Source organism: Buteo buteo, chromosome 3, assembly GCF_964188355.1.
Source record: "Buteo buteo chromosome 3, bButBut1.hap1.1, whole genome shotgun sequence".
Lineage (NCBI taxonomy): Eukaryota > Metazoa > Chordata > Aves > Accipitriformes > Accipitridae > Buteo > Buteo buteo.
Window position 1 is genome coordinate 48,565,381 of NC_134173.1, and position 24,963 is coordinate 48,590,343.

The following is a 24,963-nucleotide window of genomic DNA, read 5'->3' on the forward strand; positions in this document are numbered from 1 at the left end:
TTCAGTGCTATTGCTTGAAGTAATTGTGTGTTCAGAGATCTATCAGAGAAAAGGACCACGCCATAAAATTCCTGGCATTTGTGATGGATTTATACCTGTTGACTATTCATATGGGTGGCAGTGACGGTTAATAGCTTTTTTTTTGGCCGGGGGGGGGGGGCGGGGGCGGGGACGAGGAAGGGTAGGGCAGCAGGGGCATGGATTGATTTGTTTCATTAGTGTTTCTTTGTCAAACAAAAGTTTGTTTGCTTGGGTTTTTTTGGTTAGGATGCAAAGTCAACCTCAGAAGTTGGGAAATGACAGCTTTTTTAATGTACTCTTTTAATTCTTATTTGCCCTGCTTTGGGCTATGTATCATCAGGCAGGCTTTGGATTAAATTATTACATAAAGTCTTTTTTCCACAGGATCACTGCTTCATTCAGTTCCCAGGATAGATGACAGCATTTACTTAATTATCAGTAGTCAATAGATTTTTCTAATTTGTTAAAAAAGTGGCTTTTTTGCATTCAAAGCCTGTTTTGCATATAGAATTTTCCATTTCCTCATGAGCTTTCCTATGGCACTAGCCACTGTATTAACTGAGTTCTCAGGCCATATTGCTGGGGCAAGACATTATTCTATTTTCCTATGGAAACAGAGTTGCAGAAATATTAGAGATCAGAATCATCTGCTGATTTTGAGTAAAAAATTTGAGGCACTTAGGACTAGATTCTTCAAGGTTCGTAACATTATCCTTAGTTTTATATACTCTAAGAGCTGTTGATTTTGCTAATGTGTTTGACCTGGACGAGGAGGAAAAACTCTTCAACACAAATGCCCATCAGCTCACCAGCGAATTAGGACAGCCTGAACTTTACTGTATTTGAAATGAGAAGCAGAGAAATGGAGATTATGTTGCAAGAGAAATTTGGCTTAAGTACTACATTTTGTATCACAATGGAACAGGAAGAGCGGGAAGAAATAGATTTTCTGGAGTGGCATTACTTTTATTCTGAGTGTCCACACTCATACCGTAGCCTCTCATTTACATCTCCTGCAAAGGAGAAAAGAATCACAAAAGGAATAATTTTTATTCCTGATTCACTCAATCACAGATGCATACAATGCACTCCATGCAAATGAAGCAGTGGTTTTAGTATCTTTACTGCTTTTCTAACTTAGGATTTTGTTTGCACATAATGAATGTTTACAAATGGATAATATTTTTCACTACAAATGTAAAGTGAAGCTTTTGAATCTATTAAAATAACTTTTTCTTGGGCAGGGAGAGAGCACCTAAGAATCTTGTTGTGAGAAGCATTTCTTGTTTTCACACTCCTGAGAGAAAAATTACTCCATCTATAAATGTTTTTTCCTGAATTCAACTTGTTTTTCCACTGTGCTTTTTAACCATTTTTATACTCCCTGTGTTGAGCATTTGGTTTCCTTTCAAAGTTAGACCCCTAGTGTTTCAAAGTTTGAATTCAGTATATCATGTTTTTGCAGTTACTTGCTTGAAGCCCAGAGTTTTTGCTGGTGACATTACACAATGGAAACCAGAGAAGTTTCTGATGAGGTCTGCTGAGTGTCAAGCTGCTTTCATAGTCTCGTAGATGACACAGTGACATCTTCCTACTATTTAGGAAGAATAGCTGCTGGGCTGCAGCAAATTCCTTGCTTGCTAACTAACTTGTTTCCTTGGGTCTCAGGGTGGCAGTCAGCTGAGGGGGAAAACATTTACATAAAGGGGTTCTGCCTGTTTTCAATGGGAGATCAGAGATCATAAAGGAAAATTAGAGAAAGAAACTATTACATCTGTTAAAAACATGAGGAGGGAAGTTAGGAACTGACAACGAGAGACTAAAAGTTTCATTTTACTTCACTTCCAGAAATCCTGTTAAACCACATATGTTTTTTTTTCAAATATGGTTATGTTTCTCTGTGTTTATTTTAACTCTTTTATACTTACCAGGCAGCATCCTAAAACCTCACAGAAATCAAAAGGAGCTTTGGCTATAAGGAGACTGCCCCACTATTTCCTCTGGGTGCCCATGGCTGACACTGTGCTCTTGGGGTTACAAAGAGCTCCTGCTCTGCTCTTCTCTGTCAGGACGGGAAACTGGAATGAAAAGAGGGAGTGAGAGCCCACAATATCAGTGGTGAGAGCCCAGAGAGAAATTATGCTAGAGCTTCCTTCTGCACTGTAGGTACATGCTCCAATGGACTCATTTTCAGTGTTTTCTCTATCTTATATCCCCCCCTAAATGACATATTTGGCAATATCAGCCTCATGCAATCACAAACATTCTCTGAAAACATTAGTGGAAACATTGTTGGGAAAATAATTCACTCGGAACTTGGGAGGGGCTGGACAATAAGGAAAGTCATGTAGGTATGTTTTCTACTTTTTAGTTTTTCCCCACTGGTCTGTCATGAAAGGTTGTGACGGGGAACAGGAAGGCTGTTTGCTGTACTGAGTGCTGTTAGAAGGGAAAAAAAATCCAAACTGAAATAAGCAGTGGGTACAATTCATTGCACTATTTCAGTCAGAAATTGCTGCCACATGGACTCAGACTTTCTAATGTCTTTTCACAATCAGCTATCTATAAGCCTCCAGTTGGTATGGTGCCTGCAGTATTTATTTTGAAATGCTATATAACCTCACAGCATCTGGAAATACCCACAGTACATACTGTGCAACCATAAACTATATAAATGTTGGGGAGGATTCAACAGACACTTCTATAAAAAAAATGTTGTTGAAACATGCAGAAGAAGCAAGGCCAGAATGGAATAAAGTTCATCCAAGTGTAGGTGACATTGTGTGCATCCTTTTAAAATTGCCCTGTCATTATGGACATTTTTGTTCTTTGAGAAATAATAATAAAAAATCTTGGTAACAACTTTAGCTAACTGATATTAAAATGGAATAAACCCAAATATTCATAAGAGAGGTTTTGCGAGATGTAATAGAATAATGTCAATATAGTGTTCTCCATTCTCATTTAAGTCTTTCTATAAACCGCTTAGACTATATTTCAAATGGAATTACATATGTGTATAAGTACTTGATCAGGACTTAATGCTGAGTCCATATGTCTATAAAGATATTTTGAGAAAATTATTTAAATTTTACAACTTTGCTAGCTTGTTGTTATGCTGGGATAGAGAACCTCCTTCCCAGCAGAAGACATTGTGAAAGCAAATTCATTAATGTTTGTGAAGTGATGCCACTTGGAAAATGTGGAACAATCACTGAAAAACTGCAAAATTTCCAAGCAGCCAACACTTAACATTATGTCAAAGTTATCATAGTATTTCAGCGTGAAAAATTGAGAGAGAATAAAAATAAAAGCATTTTAGATGGACACTTCCTAAAATAGCTTTGAATTTTCTCATATGCTGTTGTTTTAAAATGTCTGCCTTCCTGTCTTGTTTTGTCTTCTAGCTTTTACCCAAGACAATATATTTCCCCCTGTTTTTCACTTTGGTTTGAAAGGGGGGGAAATATTTTGTTTTAAATTGATCTGAAAATTTTCTTTTTTCACTTCAATCAGCAGGAAATTGAAAAGTCTACTCTCCACAGCTTTTTCCTGGAGCAGATTCTGTTAAGAATAGGTGGAACAGATATTCTCTGGCACCCTTTATGTCATTTAGTTGATTCTGTAATTACAGACTAATTAAAAATGCATCCTAATTTGCAAATTGTTAGTTTCTAAAGATTCTTTAGATCTTACTAGCTGGAAAAATTTGTTATGCATCTCTTCAACATTTGTATAGTAAACTTTTAAAGTGTATCTATTTGACTTCATAAACTATACATTGAGAGAGAGAAGGAGGAAGGACATTTGAATTTAGAGGATCATTAATCAAGCTTGTAGCAGTTGCTTTATAATCCTTACAGTTGAGTTGTTTGAGAGTGTGTTAATATTTTCAGATTCTCAACAGAATTTTTCTGCTATTTACCTTAAAGATTTGGTGAATTTGTAGCATATAGAAGGAAAAAAAAAATTCTAGAGATCTTTCTGAAAAGGTAGGTAGATAGTTGTTCAGGTAGGTGGCATGGAAATACGCTTTTCTATTTTTGGACAAAGTTTGGATTACAGAAAATTATGACTGCATGTGGATCTATTTCTTTATTCTTTACTTACTGAAGTGTAGGATGAAGGCAAAAGCCATGAAAGTATTTATGGTAGCACTAACACCAAGAATGAGACTATTTTTATACATATATGACATGCTTTTGTCAATGATGCTTTGTGAAAAATTTCACTATATAGTTCATAACAAATTCTGTCATCAAACTTAACTTATGATAACTTTTATATAAAGTAGAACTTTTCATACAAACAGGGATACAGAGGCAGAGGTAAATATTTTCCTAGCATCTATGATACTTTCGGTAGGCAAGTTAGTAGAAATGCCCTGGTTCCTGAGAAATCCAATACAACTTAGTATAGATACAGGTGGTTCTATAAAAGTATGTAAATGACCATTTGATAAGTCGCCTTAACTGTAGGCCAAAAGTTACTTTGTCAGCAGTAGAAGATATACAGTATTGTTTCAAAAAATCAGAGTAAATCATTGAACACATTCGAAATTAGTGCAAAATCTGTCTGAATAAAACCTACATTTTTTTTACTTATGTGAAAATCCAAGGCTAAAAGTAAAAATATAATATAGTATCTTAGTGATTGCTTTGAATTCTATAAAATGTTTCATAAACTTTGGTTAAATGGAGCCTGAATTCCTCATAATAACTTCAGTCTTGCATTGCATATGCTGGTAGGTGCATCAACCTGGCTTACCAAGAGAGCTGAGGGAAGTCCTTTGTCTGAGACTGACACCTATACAAACAATGTCTACAGCTTTCTTCTCAGTAACATTAGGAATCCTGTGAGTTATAAAATCTTGGCAGATTCATTCAGCTCTCTCAAACAGAATTGTAATAAAGGCATCTCATTTGTTTAAATCATATTCTTTCTTTTTTTAGTCTGTCTAGACTATTTTAACAACCACAGAGTTGTGCTTTGCTCATGGTGGGTGGCATGCTTCTATTTGCAGATTGTTATTTAAGGTTAAATTTCTAACTTGGAATGTACCAGAACTTGGATGCAAACATCTGCTTGACTATGTGCTACAACACATTTTTCTGTATAATATATGGAGTTAGAAATTGTAACTGCCCCAGAATTAAAGGCCTACTTTTCCCTTTTGGTTAGAGTTCCTTTGACTGAAAAAGAAGTATGCCTTTCACTTGCAGAGGTGAATTGTAACACCCTAGATAAGTCCCTTGAAAAAATGTATAAATGCTATTTATGTGATTTAGGTATAGATCATGATAAGATATTTTAGGATGTCAACAGCACTTCATTAAATATTGATGAAAACTTATTTAGAAATACATTTTAAAATAAGAAGTCTAATAATCCCATCCTATTTTTCCTAAACTTTACAGAATTAAAATATATTTTAAAAAATCGTGCAAGTAAAATTGAAGGAATTATTTCTGCATATTTTACAAAGATAGAACAGTACATATACAGATAAGAAAGATGATTACACCTTACATTCCCACCCTGTGTTGCAGCTATCACCCTTTAAGTTGTCAGGGGTTGTTTCTCTGTTCTTAAGTATTATTTTCAATTCCTCTTTGCTATCATATTTCTGAAAAATAAAACCTTCCTGGGAAAAGGCATGTGGAAATGACTTGTCCTCTAAATCTTCAATATGTGAGGAAAAATCTTCATTTTCCAAAATGCCACTGTTGTTAATAACAGTAATTTCTACTTAATCCCACGATATTTTGCTCTTCCAAATCCTTCAATATTTCAGGATTTCACATCAAGGAGATTAGAATAGGAATTGTTTCTGAATACTTCAAACTGCCCTTCTTCCTAAACCAAGGACAGAACTAAAGACATAGTTTCTACTGTTTTGAAGGTATTTATCTTCAGTTCTCAGTCCATTTAAATTTAGGTGGGGAATGAAGTTAGAGAGACATAAAAAAACAGAGAAAGAAAGTGTGATACACTTTCACAGAGCTCTGGTGGTCAGGGAATAAATTTAATTATAGGAGGTTCAGGACATTATATTTTTAAAGCTATCTTGCATGACATTTAAAATTAAACCATAATTTAGCAGGCTAGTCTTAGAGCAAGAGGATAGTATTTTCTCCATTTGGGGAGATCTGCCAAGTTCTGCCTCCTGTAAGGAATAGGACATGTCTCAAGATTTTATGTGGTGGTTCTCTTTCCAAGATAAGATCTGGGGGTGGGAGATAATTTTATACATCCAACGCATGAACAGATTGACAATGTTACATTAGATATTTTCCCATTTTTCTGTGGAACTTCTGGAGGGATTGTCTTGGTAGCCAGAGACTAAACTGTGCAGAAACACTTCTAAATGTTTATGCTTTGCAAAGCTATTGTTCTTCTGGACAAGGTTATTTCAAATCTCTGCTTTAGCTATTGTAACTAGACTGCCTGTATTACTCATACTTCCATGTAGATTAATGTATCCCTTCATACTCATGTCAAGCAGTCCAAATGTGTAGGTTATGCACCCGAGGATTTATAGGTCAGACAGCAACAAACAAAAGGACTCTCTCAGACATCTTTACTGTCCTTAGATCCTACAGTCTACACTTTACCTTTGGTATCAGTCACAGCAATTCACAGGTCTCTGGTATACTGCTGTAGCAAGGAAAGCAAGTATTAGTGCAGATCTACATAATTTGTTGCTGTTCTAAAGATGTGTGTGCACACAGAACTAATTTATCTTGGACTGGTAGTAAAGACCTCAATATCCAAAAGAACTTCAGCATTGCAGAGTGGGTGTCTTGTTCAGAGCATTTTCCAAAAATTCAGAAGACAGGAAAATGCATCAAATAGTAAGTTGTTATTTTTAGATTACCAATATATAAAAAAACAGAGATGGCTGCAATTTTCCACTCTTTCTTAAATGTGTTTCTTTACACTCTTTTTTATTATACCCTTTAGAGGAGTTGACAGACAGAAAAAGAAAGCTAAATAAAACCTACTGGAAACATCTAAGGAAATAACTTCTGAGAAATACTTACGTGGTGAAATTTCATTCAGATCCATCTCCTAACCATTTTTGTTGTGAAGGTACTTTTCCTTTTATAGAAACTGATAACACTTACCTTTCCTTTACATAAATATTAAAGATAGGGGTGAAAGTCACAAATTTATTAAAGTGAAAGAAATAAGGGACTAGTAACCATTTCCTCAAACACCTTTTCTTCTTAAGGGTCCTAACTCTTTCTATGAAAAAAAAATATAAAAATAGAACAATAAAAAGCATTAAATCAGTACCTTTTTTGCTGTAAATATACAGATAATTTAAAAAGTAAATTCTTACATAAATTGGAGGTGTGCTAACTTAACAGATTTGATCTACAGAAGTAGGTGCATTCCAGTTTCTCTTCAAAATGTTACCTGTACCTATTGGTCTGCCAGTCTGGTTTCTTACTCCATAACATCCGGTAAATTTTCCCAATAATCAGGAGTTGAGTAACTTATCAGAACATCTGTAATCAACATGTAATCAGTTTTAAAGAAAACACAGCAATGATGGATAAAAATAATAAAAGTCTATTTTAAGTGGCACAATTTAATGATGACGACAGTGATGATACTCAGCTACAGTTTACACTTAGAATTTAAAATAATCCCAGCAATGTTTTTCTTCAAAGGGATTTATGTAACTTGTGCAAGAATTGACAAGTACTTCCTTCCTTACACGGCAGTTCTCATCACTTACACAAACGAGATGTAGGAATTGGTGTTGTACTGTTAACAAAGCAGCTATACACTTTTGAAAAGGAATAAGATGCTCTTTAGTAGGATTATTTTTTTTTTTCCAAAAGGAATGTAAGAATATATAATCACATCAGGAGAACAACTAACAATACTGATGGAAATTAAAGACTGTATGTTGTATGCAATGTGGTTGGGGAACTGAGACTTGCATGTTAAAAGACCAGTGTGGTCCCTGCTGAATATGTTTTAGTTTCAAAATAATTAGCTCTGTCAAATAATTAATATTTGTTGACAAGACCAAGTTAAGTGCATGCAGCATCACATGTGTTGTAATTAGTTGGGATGATAAGATAATATGGACTGAAAATAATCAATTTGAGCTGCCAAAGCTGATCACTTAAGCCAAGTGAAAAAATACAAGCAACTTTCTTCCATGGATTTCATACACACTCATAATTAACTTTGCCTGCTTTCATGGTCTTTTTGTATTTCAGCTCTGAGTAGCCAAGTTTCATTGGTGTTAATTTTTTTGAACATTTGAGAGCTTCCTGAGCAAACTTGGTGGAAGAAACACACTAAAAGTCAATTGGAACCAAACTATAACATTAGACATACTAGCTCAAATTAAATCTAGGTAAACTAGATAAAATTAAAGAATATTCAGATTATTTAATATTGAAATTCAAGTGCTGTCAAAGAGCTGTTTGTAACTGATCTATATTTACAAGAAAAAAAATCCTTACTCATTGCAAGCTGTTGAATAACAAAAAGTGCATCTGTTCAGATTCGCTTTGGGGGATAATATAAAAACAACAGCAAAACCCCCCTCCTTTCAATTTATACCCTTTTCTGTCCCAGTTAAGTTAATGAAAGCTTACACTGTGGTTTAAAGCAGAGTTCCTTTAATAATGAATCTTTCTAAAAATATCATCCATTAGACCAGAGGTTAGATATTGTGACAGCAAGAGCTATAGAAAAATCTTTACAGGTTAGAAAATTTGAGGGATAAATTATTCATTGTAAATTATTTGCTCTAACCAGTTTTTACTGCACTCCTATCAGATATTTTACAGCTCTATAGCATGACGTCTGAGATTGAGTATAATCAATAAAATAAATTATGTAAATATAAGATTCATAGGGAGGTTTCTTTACACTCAAGTTTGTCCAATCTCCTGTGATACAGGGGAGATAATATGAAGTATATTTCTGTTAAACATTCTGGATTTTAATGCTTTCTACTGAGTTTTCTAAAAATTTTCTTTGCAGGCTTGTATTTTTTGGCTTAAAAATAAATCATAGTCCACTTTGCATTTTGAAAATTTAGTGGAAATGTTTTCCTTTTCCCCTTTTTTTGTCCCGTCCCATATGTATCTACAAGTGTGGAAGGAAGAAAAAAAGCAATGTACTATGTACTCAGTGTTACTAGAATCATTCTTTTATAGTCTTTAAAAATGCTATGCGGCTGAAAGATCTAGTGCGGTTCCTTCTGAAGCACATTAAGAGGCAAAAATTCAGTTTCATTGCAGTTCAAGTCCTACTTTTTTGCCACTGACTTTGGCAGGGCCACAGTTTCACTAAGAGTAGTAATACAGTTGGCTCCTGATAGAGAATGACGGATTACATTCACTTCAGGTGCTGCCAGTCCCAGTACTTACAAGGCAACACTCTTTTAAGTACAATATAAAGTAATAGCAAGTGAAAAAAAAGCTTCTGATAGAAATAAATTAGCCAGCCACTGGACAGACCCATATGAAGCAAAAACAAAAGCAGTGTGACAAACTTCATACCAGTGTCACTCTTCTAAGGCTGAGGATGACGAACATCTGTAGGAAGGACTCAGCGGAATGGAAGAAACAAAGTGGACTTGAGTAAAAACTAGTGTGAATGGACTTGAGCAGAGTAAGGTAGACTCGGAAAGAAGCAGAGAATATATGAGACAGGTGATATAGGAGTCAGGCAATGAAAATATGACATTTATGATACAAGAAGTCAGTACAAGAAGAGCGAATGACGTTTTAGACTTATAACTGAATATAAACTGATTTTTTTCTAAGCTGTCTATTTACAAAGGGTTAACCAAAACCAGGAATATGCAGCCAGCACCAAATTCTATAGCATTCAAATGTACACAGATTTGGATTCCAGAGGGCAAGTTACCTGCTGACATTAAATTATTAGGTGATGTCCTGGAAAATCACTATTTGCTCAAATAACATACTACCAGAAAAGGTACACTGACAACAGGTTTTGTATAGTTTGCATCAAAACGTCTGTATTAATGTGGTTGATTAATGTTCAGATAATGTTTTTTAGGAAAATATCTTTGACATATTATTATTTCAATGTGTTTGTTTAAATGAGTCTCTAAAAGAGCATTAAATAAACAAAACAATTATCTGAGTAGGGAATATTACCATTGTGTTTGGGCATCAGATGTCTGCTAGAGTAAAATCACAGCATCACTAAGACATACTAGTATCCCAAACTACATTAAAATATCACTTGAATCTACTTGCTGCAGCAAAAAGTTACTGCTGAGACTACAAAGATTGAGAAATATCGGAAAAAAGTTTCTCATCCCGCTTTTGTTTCGCTTTCCATGAAATGCTAAAGAGGGAACAGATGAGACTTCTTGTGTGTATATATAATGAATTTTAAACAGAAAAATTAAAGCAGGCTATCATTTCAGGAGTTCTCAATGATACACACAGTATTTGAACACACTGCTTTTAACATGTTTCTTAAACTATCTAGGAGATTTTTTTATATGGTATGGGGCATAGAGTAGGAACTGCAGGCTTTGTGATCTCAGTAAAATGAAAATGTTACTATGCTAAGTTTCATTTAACTCCAATGTGTCAGCACAGAACTGAAAAACAAACAGTCAGATACTAAAATTATTTTTGCATTAAAAGTTAAGTGCTTAGTAAAGCTTTGGCATGAAAACTCCCATAGATTTAACTACAAAGTAAATGTCAAATGCTTTTGAAGATAGTCTAGAAAGGGAGATGTAGGGGTTAGACCCTGAAGCAGCCATGCTACAGTGATTGCTAAGAGAGTCAAGGCACACTCTCAGGAGACCAAGAATGCACATTCTAATTTTCAGCAGCAGAGGAATCAAATGAAGGTTTCCATTGTCCCAGGGAATGTCCTAACTGTTGAACAATCATTTAAAACACTGGGAAAGGTGCCACTGCTGGGCTTTGTGTCCTTAATAGTCATGACAGAGGAAAATTACTGAAATAGTCTCTGCAGGCAAGACAGGTCAATGAATGAATTTGAGCAGATTTAAACATGCTACATGTATCAAGCCCTCAGTCTTGAAAAATTTTAAAGATATTTCTGCAGAACATTAGACTACTTGTAAACTTCAATGTCGGAAACCAAAGTACAACTAAGCTTCAGATGCCTTCAGGATGAGATGATAGAGGATGAAGAGTGCCACAGATAGCTTTGAATTTCTGTTTATGAGATGGTAGAAGCCCAGGAGAGTCCATGGATCTAGTTTATAAGGACTCTGCTCATTGTTGCATGATCGTGGTGGAAAAAGTAGCTGAGGTCAGATCCAAATACAAAACTGACTTTAAGACTCTAACAACATCATCATTCAATTTATATTCAGATTTTCTTTAAGTTTTTCTTCATCAGATGCCCGTATACTGTATATATAGATGATGGGAACTTTAATAATCCCATGCAGAAAATTCTATTGCCGCAATGTGGACACAATGAACTCTAAGCTTTATCAGGGAAAGTAATTTCAGATATCTTGTTGCATATCCTCAGTGGTGAGAATATCTCTTGTTTCTTGACTACCTTTGTTGTCTTAAACTTCAATATATGCACATGAGATTCAGTCTGTGAAAAGATAGACTAGACTTTCTAGATAGACTAGAAAGGCATTCAGGTGTTTTGTGATGAATGATAGCCTATTACCCTGGGTTCCTGAATCAGGATGCACTGTATAGGATAAGGAATAAAACCAAGGCTCTGTAGGGATGTGGCAGTCTACCATATGGTGCCTGCAGATGTGCTTGGGTTTTAAAGATGCAGTTCATGCATGACTGGTACAAAAATCTAACCAGGGTAAAAGAATGGGATGGATAAAGCAAAAGCACAGTATACCAGTGATTTACTGCATCATTTTGGGAAAGTTACTGGTGGAGCTATAGTCAGATATCAGAATTACTTGGTTGTCAGTACTAGCTTTTCTTCCTGTAAGTCAGATGCAAAATATGGTCATCTGGCATAAATCCCCAAGACAGACTTCTGAGAGGGACATTATGGAGTGAATACAATAGCAAATGTGATTCTAATTTGCCTCTGATTATGAAAGTCAAGTACTCTTAAATCCCTCTCTTCATTATGAAAGATAAAATGATTATTTTTATCATCTAATATGGGAGATAAATTGTAAAAAATACTCATGAATAGAAAATACAGAAAAATACTCAGAAATATACAGGTATGAGTGGTATAGAAAGGAAAAACAAAGATCTCACTAATCCTCAAAACAAAGTCCTATGTTTTCAATTCAACCGTATATTTTCTATTACACTTCCTAGTGCCACAGCATTTTTGCAGTGTTTTGCATTCTTTCATTTCAATTCATGCAACAACCCACTGAGCTGGAATGTCATCAGTTTTATTGCCAGTTTCTGAAGAAAGAGGACAAGGTGGAGATATTAAGTGACTTGCATAAGGCCTCCTTTCAAGTCTGTACCAGAGCTAGCATTACAATTTGGAATCTCTTGACTTCTTGTTTGGTATTCAGCAGCCTAGACCACGACATTCCTCAAATCCAATTTCAAACTCTTATAAAATAATAGAGGAAATATAAGGGAGCAAAATTATAGTCAGAATAATGTTACTGAGTTTTCTTGGAGGTTTTGGTAGAATAAAATTGGCTGAAATAGTCTATCTGCGAATCGCTTATAGTGATTCCACAAGCAATGAAGACTGGATGCTACTTTAAAAAAGCATGACAAATTTGCCAAAAGAATCTTATTCCCTTGAAAATAATTTGAAAAATTATTTTATATTGGCCTAGCTGCGTTTAAAAAACAGCTTAGTATATAACAGAGAAGGTTTGGAATGAGAACTGTGTTGTAGGGGAAACATCTAACCACGCCATGGATATCCTTATTAGGCCTGGTTTTAAACAATGGCTTTAAATTCTGAAGCATTAAAACAATTCACTGATTAAAATTTCAGATGTTTTACTTTGGGACTGTAAAGTCCCTTGAGAGCAGAGAAAACTGGTGAAGTCTATTAGGAAGGTTAGAAATATAAAAATTATAGTAGGAGACTGTCTTACTTGCCAAGGCTCATTTAATCCTCACAGTAATATGAAGCTGAAGAGAAAGGAAAACACAGAGGAAGCAGCACTGCCAAATGAGACCAAGCAATCCTAGTGAACATGAGATTAGTTTGAAATGTCATATGACAGCAAATATAGCTAAGATTGTTTTTAGGCAATCCATAGTATCACCAAGTCACCAAGTGAAGGGAAAGACAGCAGTCCTGCATCTTTTAGTGTCACTATACCTAAAATTGAAGATTGAAAACAGATTTAGGCCACAGAAACTGTAGAAAGTCAGAAATACATTAAAAATTATTAAGAAGCCAGCAGGAATGACTGGTGAGGGAAGATTAAAATAGCTTGCTGTATAAATGATAAATGATGACTTGGAGGAGATGAGATAGCTGGCTACAAATAGATCTGGTCAAAATATTGGAAGTGAAGGGAAAAGTCACCAACTTCTGTTTGCGTTTTTCTTAAAAAAAAAAAAAAAAAAAAAAAAAAAAAGAAATCTTGTTCAGTTCTATCTCCAAAAGCCTATAAAAGCAGCACATCCCAAGATGAAAAGTTTCCTGGACAGACATATCCAATGCAACCAAGGCATGTTAAAGGAAAGTATGGAAGTTAACCCTTTATTTGTCTGCCTTGCATTAGTGTCAAAATATCCTGATCATACTCTCTCTCCTGGAGACTTTTTAAAAGGTGAGGCATTACCTGAGGGATAATACTGAAGCTCCTGTTTTGGTATTTGCTAAGTGACCTCAATGTCCAGATCTCTCAGGTATTCCCTGGAAGGGCATATCTCTTTATGGGGTTAGATAGTTAGGTAACATAACATCTTTATCCTATTTCAAACTCCTCTTCACTTAGAATCCCAAGTAAGTCTAATTTATTTTTTTTTAGATTTGATTTTAATATTTTTCTCATGAATTTGTTGTATTATTTATACAGCTATACTAGTATGTGCTTTTAGAGTTATTTTCTTATCCCAGCCAACAGGACTATGGTTTGATTTCACACTTCATAAATAGAGAAAGCCTTGTATTTAACAGGGGTTAAATATGATGGGGGGAAGGGACCCATATCAGAGTGCTCATCAAAAAAATTATATTAGGGAAATGTATTTCTTCATGTGATTATGTGGGTTATTTTCTGTATCCTGAGAACAAAGAGCATATGAATGGGAGGGAAAATCCCTATAACTCTCTGCTGACAGGTTTTGTTTTCTTCTGCCCATTTGGGTGGGAGAAGGTCCCAGCACAGTGAGCTAGTGCAGGGCAATAGGAAGCTGTAGCTTCTGTCTGTCTGTACAGACCTCAGACCTTCTCCTCTTTCCTGTCCCTCCTTGGAGGTGGTGCTGCTCCTGAGACAGAGTGCACATCTCCCCCTTACTATTTCAAATGTTTGTACAACTAACCCAAAATAATGTATTCCTAAAAGTGGGTTATGATATTTTTGGTATGATATTATTAATATCTAGATGATTTTTTTTTAAGTACATACATTTTATTCACCCTCCCCAAAGAGAGAGTATTTGTCTCTGAGAAGACTGACAACAGGAGATGAAGTGCGATCTGCTACATCATTTTATTTTTTAGTCCTTCTTTTTCTGCAATGTGGCATAACAAGTATCGATGCATTTTGTCATTTATATGGCTCCAGAAATGCCAGCTTGAAAGGAGCATTGTCTGTGTTATAGACATGATGTGCCCACCCCTTCTTAAAAAAAATTGAAAGGAAAACTTAAAGCTAAGCCATAAAAAAATAAAATAAAAAATAAAAAGGCAGGATATCTTGGGGGGACGGAGGGGAAGCAGATTCTTTGTCTTTAATGAAGACTGGAAAAGCCCAGAATATTTTGATGTGGATTTAACTAAACATCTTATGAATAACTTTTTTTCTTTATTTGTGTGACCTAGATACAGGAATTCATTAAAAATGAATTTAAAATATAAAGAAGAAAGGATTTTCCAAGACAAAATATATTTTATCTGATAGCTTTCTGTTCTCTTTCTTCCCTCCTTCCATCCCTCACCCCCACCATGAAATATCCAATATTCTTACTTCCAACAGGTATGTAAAATTTTATAGGGGTTTGTCAAGGATTGATTTAACTGAGATAAAATAGTTTTGAATGACTGCATGTTAAAGGAATTAACATGAATATTAAATTTTCTCCATAAAATATTAGTAGCAATGCAAGATAAATCTATGCTGTAGGACATTTCACCCACAGAAGGACACTTCCAATGTTTAAACATCTTAAATTTGTCTGCAACACTACAGAAGGATTAATGTTGTCACTGTTGCTAAAAAGTAATTCAGAAGGAAAGAAAATACATTATGGCCTTAGATTTTTTTTCTTGATAAACATTTTAATAATTCTGTCTCTTCAAAGCCAAATTTTTCTTTTTTTTTTTTTTTTTTTACTGTGAAGAGTCATTGGTAAAATGCATAAGTAGCATAGGGAGCAGAGGTCCAGTAAGGTTACCACAGTCCTTTCTTACCCCTACCCCTGCACAGAAATGCCTGGGAGTTACTGGGATGTAGAATTTGACAACTTACACTGTTTCCCTTTGCTTCAGGTCCTGTGCTTTTCCCTGCACTGGGACACGGCACAAATGTAAAACAGATCGTTGTCTTCATTATTCTGGGGTTAGGCATGGCACCATGGGAGGAACATCTATGAAATGGGAGATGTGACTTCAAGTGTTTATCTTATGGACTGAAGATGAGTTTCACAGCACACAAAGCAATGCTTTGTCATGCTGGTGCTTAACTGAACTTCATCAGAAAATGCTGGAAAAGTGAAGGAAGCCAGGGCTTAAAGTCTGTCCCCATCTTAAGCACTTCCAATTGACTGGTTTAAACTTGTCCCATGTGTGTGCTGGACAATAGGAACCTCATTTTAGTTATTTGCATTTTCATTCCTGTTTAACATTTTAGAAATCTTAATGTTTAAAACAGATTTGTGAACTTTATGCTTTCAATCAGTGATCTCTCTAGTAATGGAAGAAGTCTAATTTATAAATTTTAGTTTCAAGTATACCAAGACTTAAACTATTTAGTTCTAGGTAGAATAATTAAATCAGCTACACTATAAAACAATGCTGTATATAATGAAGTGTATTGAGTAAACAAATATGATGAAGTGTATTGACAGCTAGGTGTTATTCGTAAAGCATTCTTAAAAGATATGTTGGGCATATAGAGGATATTTATTACCAGAAAGGGTCACTGCAACAATAGTAAATTAGTGAGATACCTTATTAAAGGCTGCAAGGAAATGAGATTATTTCAGCTATGTTTCTTTCACTGTTTCATTTATTTCTGTGGTTGTATGAGTTACAATGCTTGTGATTTTACTGATAACTCAGAGAAGATAGGTATAATTCAGTATTCACAGATGCATATTGTAAGTGAGGTGTAAAACTTACCATAAGTTCTTTCTCATTGTAATGAAGATCCCATGTATCTTTGATTTTTTATGAAATATTCACAATAGTATTGTACGTCAACCAGCAAGGCAATCAAATCTCAATTATTCACATGTTAATATTATTCTCAACCTTTGAATTTCTGCAGCACGTTTTTCTGACTCCTTATTTGAATATGAGAGAACCCACCAGACAACTATTTTTCTTTGTGTTATAAAAATATTGTAAATTTGCATTGCAAAGAACTACAAGAGAGAGACATTCAATGTCCTATTCAAAGTCTATTTAAATTAGTGCATAGCAAAACTGGGCAAAAATAAAATGAGGATTTTCATGAAATAAAAAAAGGAATAGTTCACTAAATCCCATGTTAAATGGCTAAACAATAGAGGAAATACAGAGTGTATTACTCTGGTGTTTTGAAAACAGTTGTGATGGTAATAATTAAAGAGCTGTGTTGTGTATAATTTTCATACAAGTCTTGTCTGGCAGAAGATTTTCTGTAGATTTTGTCCCCTTGCCATTTTTATTATTAGTGTGTCGATCGTGTCCAAATGTACCAGCTGAGGTCACGTCATTGTGTTAGAAGCTATATAAAAATACATTTTTGCTGGATCTTCATAAAGATGAACACAATACTGTCCACGTTAAGTTTTTCCAACAGAAGTGTGTCGTGGTTTAAGTCCAGCTGGCAACAAAGCATCATGAAGCTGGTCACTCACTCCTCCCTGCCCCAGCCCCAGTGGAATGAAGAAGAGAAAATATAAAGACAAGTTCATGGATCGAGACAAGGACAGGGAGGGATCACTCACCAATTATGGCCACAGGCAAAAGACAGGCTCAACTTGGGTAAAAAACAAAATCAATTTAATTTACTACCAATCAAATCAAAAGAAGGATAATGAGAAGATAAAACCAAATCTTAAAACACCTTCCTCCCACTCCCCCCTCCTTCCCAGCCTTAACTTCACTCCTGATTTTTTCTACCTCCTCCCCCCCAACAGCACAGGGGGACAGGGAATGGGGTTTGGGGTCAGTTCATCACGCATTGTCTCTGCTGCTCCTTCCTCCTCAGGGGGAGGAAGACTCCTTGCTCTTCCCCTGCTCCACCGTGGGGTCCCTCCCACAGCAGACAGTCCTCCATGAACTTCTCCAACTTGAGTCCTTCCCACGGGCTGCAGTTCTTCATGAACTGCTCCAGCATGGGTCCCTTCCACAGGCCGCAGCCCTTCAGGCACAGGCTGCTCCAGAGCGGGCTTTCCCATGAAGTCCTGGCCATCTTGGGGGGCATCCCCCTGCTCCGGCGTGGGGTCCTCTCTCCCTGGGCTGCAGGTGGGCCTCTGCTCCCCCGCTCCCCTCCACGGGCTGGGGGACACAGCCTGCCGTCTCACCAGGGCTGCAGGGGCATCCCCTCCTCCCCCGCTCCTCCTCCCCTCCTTCCTGACTGACCTCGGTGTCTGCAGAGGGGTTCCTCTCACACTCCAATCCCCTACTCACTGCCGGTTCCCCTTCTGAAATCTGTTCTCCCAGAGGCGCTACCACCGTCGCTGATGGGCTCGGCCTTGGCCAAGGCAGGTCTGACTTGGAGCTGGGGAAGCTTCCAGCAGCTTCTCACAGGAGCCGTCCCTGCAGCCCCTCCCCCGCTACCAAAACCCCACCACAGAAACCCAAAACAAAGTGGTATTTGCACACTGAGGTGTTGTGTATCTTGGCACCTCAGGGGACACCAGTGGTTCCCTGTTCACCAGGTACTTGACTGCATTAACCTTTATCTTTATGCCTAGCTACTCTGCCGCCTTACCTCTTCAATTTGGGTCATTAGGGCTCTTTGCGCTAACATGGCTATGATATTGTCACTTTGACTCCTGTGTAAATACGGGTATATCTAAAATGGGTTTAAACTTACTAGTTCTCAGATAATATCAACAGTCTATGCCTACATGGAGCTGAATGTGCATTATATTTATGCTTCACAGGTGGTTTGTCTTCAAATTATTATGGTACCAAACGTACTATTACAACTGTTCACAATATTCAAGTTAACTATATATAGACATGACTCCAACATGCATGATCTGCACAGCAATCTAGAATTATACAGTATTGACTCTGTCATATGATAAAGCTTTTGGTCAAGGCAGTTTTACCGGTTTTCCATGATGAAATTTGTGCATGTATACAGTATTTTGTTTTTCCAGAATGTATTTAAAGTTGATAAACTTACAAGAAAACACATTTTTTCTTGTTTTCTACAGTTTTCTCTAAATGCTGTAATATGAAGTAAGCTGTCATATTACCTTGTTAAGCAAGTGAAAGCTATTTGACTGATAGCTTCACTGCATGCATTGTTTTAATAAAGCAGACTGTTTGCTAGGACTTGGGAGGACTGCCCATACATCTCCATTGTGTGTTCTTACCTGAAGGGTGGGGTTTGGATCCTGTGTGATGGAGGCGGTCAAAGTGCTGAAGGCTGTGGCTGTGGCCGCTTTGTTCACCAGGAATTGTGTGGAGTTCAGTAACAATGGTTTCTTTTTTTGTCAGTCTAGCTTAATATATGGTAGCTTTTGATTTAAAATATGAAACTTCTGCTAGTTAGTGCAAGCTTTAGGTGTCCAGAATAGAAGTCATTATTCCTTTTCATCTTGAGAAATGAACTGAGCTTTAACTGTGAGCAGTATTTAGCTGGATTCTCTTCTCGCCTGAGCTGTTACAGTGATATGATCAAAAGTATGAACACGTTAAAAAATAGTAACATAATTCTTAGCTGTAAGACATGGCCTATATTTGACTGCTGTCTAAATGATCTCCTTCTGACAAAATAAGTTTTCACTATTTAGAGGTATGCATATTTTTGACATTTCTTTTGCCTAATATAGCTAAGGAAAACCCAGCAGTGACATGGGACAACTTCTTTCATTTCACCTCCATCTAAGTAAATTGATGTAAATGGAGGGACCTGCTGGCAGGTGGAATTTGCATACATATTAAGAAAATCAGGTGCACTCCAGAAGTGTGAGGCTAGATGAACACAAAAAGTGGTGTGGGTTTTTTTCTCTTTTGCCAATTCTTTCCCAGGAGTAATGTGGATATTTCCATTTGACATACAACAGGATGCATTTAGACTTGCGACCTCAGAGGAAAGAGCAAAGCAGCAAGAAAATCTGTGTTCCTATAATTAAGGAAGGTTTTTTTCATACTTTTTAATTCTAGGAACATAAGTCACTTGAGTTTCCCCTGTCTTTTCTCTTTCCTTTTTTTGTACTGAATTAATAGGGAAAATTGTTCTGATAGAAACATATTGATCGTAGTAAAGAACTGTATGTTACCTGCCCTGCACTTCTCACAACTGTCAATGATATTTAACTGGTGAGAAATGTGCTCTGGCTGACACTTAACAAACAAAAGCAGAGTTGTCTTTCATTTTTAGAGTTTGTTCTCTACATGGCCTTGAATGTTCATTTCTTTGACATAAGATAATGATTCATTCTCTTGCTTTGCAGTTTCTAGATGGCTAGGTACTTAAAAAGTCAATACTGAATTCCTAAGCAGAAATCCACATATGATTACAGTAAAGCTCCACTATCACGGCATTGTATTAAGAGATGTATTGGTATATTTTATATCTATAAAAATAAGAAGCTTTAATTTGACTTATGAACAGTACTTTAAAATGTGCTACCTTGGCTTTATTGATAATAATTTTTAGAATGTACAACTCTTCTGAGTTTAGATTCACCCTAAGTGAAAAATGAAAAGTGAATTACTGCTGGAAAAATCATCCAAAGTCAGGAGTCACTGTATGCTTTGAAACATAATTCTCTTTGTTCTTTATTTAAGGGTTAAAGCCAAGTGATCCAACCATGACCGGCAAAACACAGACCAGCAACGTCACCAATAAGAACGACCCAAAGTCCATCAACTCCAGAGTCTTCATCGGCAATCTGAACACAGCCATTGTCAAAAAAGGCGACATCGAAGCAATCTTTGCAAAGTATGGGAAAATAGTTGGCTGCTCAGTGCACAAAGGTTATGCGTTTGTACAGTACATGAGCGAGAGGCACGCAAGGGCTGCAGTGGCAGGAGAGAATGCCAGGATCATCGCAGGGCAGCCACTAGGTAAGGGCTTGTTCATATAATTGAAATATTGTTTTCTCTTTCCTTTCTATCTGAAATATCATCTGCTTTTGGTGCCTTGGGGACTAGTAAGTTTGTTTGCCATTGTTCCATCTAAGCGTATTTCCAGGATGTTGGCTCTGGCAGAATTTTCAATATATTAGATGTTACCTAGATATTACAAAATGTTTAGTGCTATAAACTGCTGATTTATTAAATACTGCTTTATACTTCTCTATGTAATCCCATTGTAGTGAACATGATTACTCATGTGAGGAAAATATAAGTATTTTCTCTTAGACTCTAGTTAGTAAATTTAATGTAATATAACAAGACTTGTCTAATACATGTGGTTATCTTGCATTTAATGAATCTAAAATAATATCCAGCCCAGTAGTGTGTCAGATTTTATACCGAAGCAAAAGAATGAGTATTGTTAGTCCTTGAAATTGTACCAAATCAAACTGTAATGCTGTTACTCATTTAAAGAAGTTTATTATTAAAAACTTAGGTTTAAGTTATTCCCACATAATGTTGTGGACACTGTTCATCTCAACTCCAAATTAAAAAAAAGTAATATTTTTGTTTTCTAGTGCTTTGCCATGACCAGTTATGTAAGATCTGGCTGTTTCTTATTGCTAGTGTTACCTGCGAAAGCTATTTGCAATTAGATATGGAGGCTGTCAATGATAAAATCATCTGGACTACAGTACTAACCCCATCTGTCATATATATAGTAATGATGGACAGTACAGCATGATGTTCGGTAGAAGCCAGAGATCTTTCACTAGACCTCTGAACTATATTGCTCAGATCCAAACCCATGTGTGTAATGGCTATGTCAGGAAAAGGTGAAGTGTAGCTAGTGCTTTGGCTGTAACAAGTCATAAAGAATGGATATGGCTTATTCATTTTCAATTTCTCAGGCTGTGGAAATCTGTTTTTCTGATTATTTGTAGAAATTGAGGCATTTGTGTTAGATGGGTTGTTGTTTTGTCACAGTTGCTTAACAGTAATTTTAAGTTTTACAACCCCTGTATTTTGGGTTCAAAAGAAAAACAGATTAAAGAAATCCAATTACATTTTAGGGGAGATTACTTTACAACTTTTTTAGGAAAAGTTATATATATGAGTGAAATAAAAGAACTCAAGTGATAAAAGCAAGGCAGCAAAGTCAGTCTCTGGGATGGCATTATTAGAAGATGTTTCCTGGAGCGGTGGTCTCCGAGCAATAGGCCATGTAATGCCATCAGTGCATTATTTACAGCTCCTTACACACTGGTCTGACCAGATTTTTTAAACTGTGTTTTCCTAAGGCAATAGATCTATTATTACTATGACTACTGTTGCTAGTCTCTTTTAGTATTTCTTCTGGCATCTATAATATGCCAAGTGCTTTGTACAAGGAGATGTCCTTGCTCTACTCAAAGTACTTTTATGCTTTGTATAGAAGGGAGTGTGATGTTGTTGTAAAAAGTTAAGGGACCAATAATTACTTGAATTGTTCAAATCTTTTAATAATAACAGAAGGCTTATTCAATACTAAGTTCAACTGTATAATCTTAAAATACTTTGATTATTCTGCAAAGTCTTGTGATGGCATATTACATGCCTCAATTCCTGATGTATCAAGGAATATAAAGAATAAGCAAGGTGAAATTTTCTTTTAGCTGTTCCAAACCTCATTTATCTTTCTGTATATGAAACACAGTTGTCATCGGTATTGTTTGACAAAGAAAATGACTTCATAAAAGTGGTACTTTCTTTTAGACAAACTTTTTCTATGAATTCTTTTTATTAGGAGTAGACATTAACAGTCACCTCAAAATAATGAGGAGCTGATAGATAAAATTCACTTGGCATTATGACCCAGAAGAATAACTTACGTGAAAATTGTGCATTTGAATGGAAGGAAGTAACAGGTAGACTCATTACTGTGAAACTACTCAATGAAAAATGACTGTTCTCTATCCTGAGAGCCTTGCATTCTGAAATAAACAGAACATGTGATTTTATATCAACAGTCAAGGTATGGAAAGGGGACAAGAAAAGCCTTTTACAGATGTACAAATAAACTTGATTAGCATAGCTGAATTTTCTTTTAGATGGAATTAGAGTATAATTAGTAATATAATGAGGGCTGGATGGTAGTCAGTTGTGGAAAGCTGTTTGAACATAGGAATATTTGAAAAAGATTATCCCATACTATATGCCTAATACTACTACACACTCTAACACTCAAGACCTCACAAAAGAAGGAATAATTTAATTTAGACTGCATTATTAATCTACATTAGTTCTTTCATGGTTTTGGCAAACTGAGCATTTATGTTAGCTCCTGTCTTCTATGGAGTCTTGCCATTCAACATTGTGATACCCTCTACAGCAGCTTTACCCATGAGTCAGAAACTGCTCGCATGTATGTAAATGAAATTAAAAATTGAACCTGTAAATTCCTATGGCTGTATACAATTCTGCACAATTCACTGAAGATCCTGTCTAAATCTTTTGTCTGAGGTGGAGTCCCAAAGTGTTAGGCTCCATAGACAGATAATAGGTCATTTTGTTTAACAAATTCGTCAGAAGTACAAATCTAAAGCACTGGTAGTGCTCTCAGTCTTACCATCTTCCTGTGGGTCATTATAATTGCCGTGCTGGTCTCTGCGGACAACTCTCAAGCTCCTACTGATGTGTTTGGTGGCCATTGACGTGTAATGGCTATGCCGTGGCTATTGTAACTTCAGGGAACTGGGTATCATGAGCTGTGTGATTATTTCCAAGTTTTCTGTTTCATGAAGTGCAACATGGTCTGAAAAGCTGTGGGGAAGAGATCATAAAGGAACACAAAAAAACATGCTTAAGAAATTTATTGGTATTATTGTGAACTTCAGTGTAGTTTCTTGAAGTTATATTATATCTTCATGGGGATAGCATGTTTTCCTGCCCACAGGTCAGTACTGTGCACAGGAGTCTGTTTCACAATGATTATTTTATGAATTGCTTCAGGCTGGAGCCAAGAAAATGTTCAGGTTGGTCTAGGACAAAACTGCAAGTTATGTTCCCAGTTGTGGGAACACACCCATATAATTCCCTCTGCTATATCACCTCAAAAGTTTTTCATCCATTTAAAAATATCTACGAGTTAGAGAACTTTTGCCCATATTTGCTTCAATGGTGCAAGTCCCTCATTGCAGCTGTGGGCCGAGGAGCGAGCTGTGGAGAGAATGAAACATTTGGGTACACATTGGAGAACAAAGTTCTTCACCTGATGTTTTCTTCTGCCTTTTTAGTTCTTCACAAGGGTCACAGCAATGCTATTTAACTTTTTTTATCCACTCCAGCACACATGAATTCTGTGAAGACAAATGCCACGTAAAAGGCATTTAATGTTCCGTAACTTTATATTATGTATTCCTGTTTACCTTACGCATTTGGCAAATATGTGTAACAACTTCCATCTAAAATTCTGGTATAGCTATCATAGTGACTTCTACATGATAATGTCCCTTTGATTTGCTTGGTTTATAGTTCATAGTGTTATATTTTATAATTATATGACCTATTTTTTTTCCTCTTTCACACACATTTTTAAACCAGCATAATTCCTTTAACCTCAGAATATGTTTTGATTTACACTAGAATAAGACCCAAGCCACCTCACAGGCACCTTGAGAAAGCAAGTTAAATGCTGCAAGGCTAGTACTTTTGGTCTCTTCTTTAAGACACCATAGAATTTCATTCTTAGATGCTGAGAAAAAGGAAAAAGATTACAGTACCAAGAGTATGAAAGACACTGTAGTTCTTCAGCTGATGCCCTTTTTAACTAATAAATTAGTTCCACTGTAGTTCAATCCTGTTTTGTTGCTTAAGTATTATTCACGTACGTCTGCCTTCAGGTCTAAATTAGATGCAGTCTCTGAGTACCAAGTGAGTGCATATTGTCATGTAGCCTGAGGTAAGATGGCGGTTCCAGATAATTATTTTGGGTGACATACTCTATTGCACATCCTTTTGAGAACCACAGAAGCCCTGCAGGGGCTTTCTAAATGATGACTATCCAGTAGAAAACATGCAAGGAGAAGAGCAGGTAATAAAGAGAGCCTTTAGAGAGACTCAGCATATACCTTTGTTGTAAATTGAATTGATGTGACAATAGGACTTTTTTCCTTTTGTCTCCCTTCCCTCTACTCAAAACAGATCTTCTCTGTTCTGTATTTATAATGTCTAGCAACACTGAGAGACTTAACTACGTATTTGCAGAACTAGGACTATCTAGAATGAATCAATTTTTCACCTCAATCTGAAATCCAGACAACATTAATTATGTCATGAATGTTTGAA

General features: G+C 36.1%; 1 protein-coding gene across 1 annotated transcript in view; it reads left to right on the forward strand.

The window, feature by feature from the left end:
* The window catches only part of RALYL (RALY RNA binding protein like), a 398,734-nt gene that overhangs the window by 176,636 nt on the left and 197,135 nt on the right, over positions 1 to 24,963 (forward strand). The window contains exon 2 of the mRNA XM_075023507.1: positions 20,347 to 20,625. Coding sequence (XP_074879608.1) covers positions 20,370 to 20,625 — 256 coding nt within the window. The 5' untranslated portion in view covers positions 20,347 to 20,369. The remainder of the gene's footprint in view (positions 1 to 20,346; positions 20,626 to 24,963) is intronic.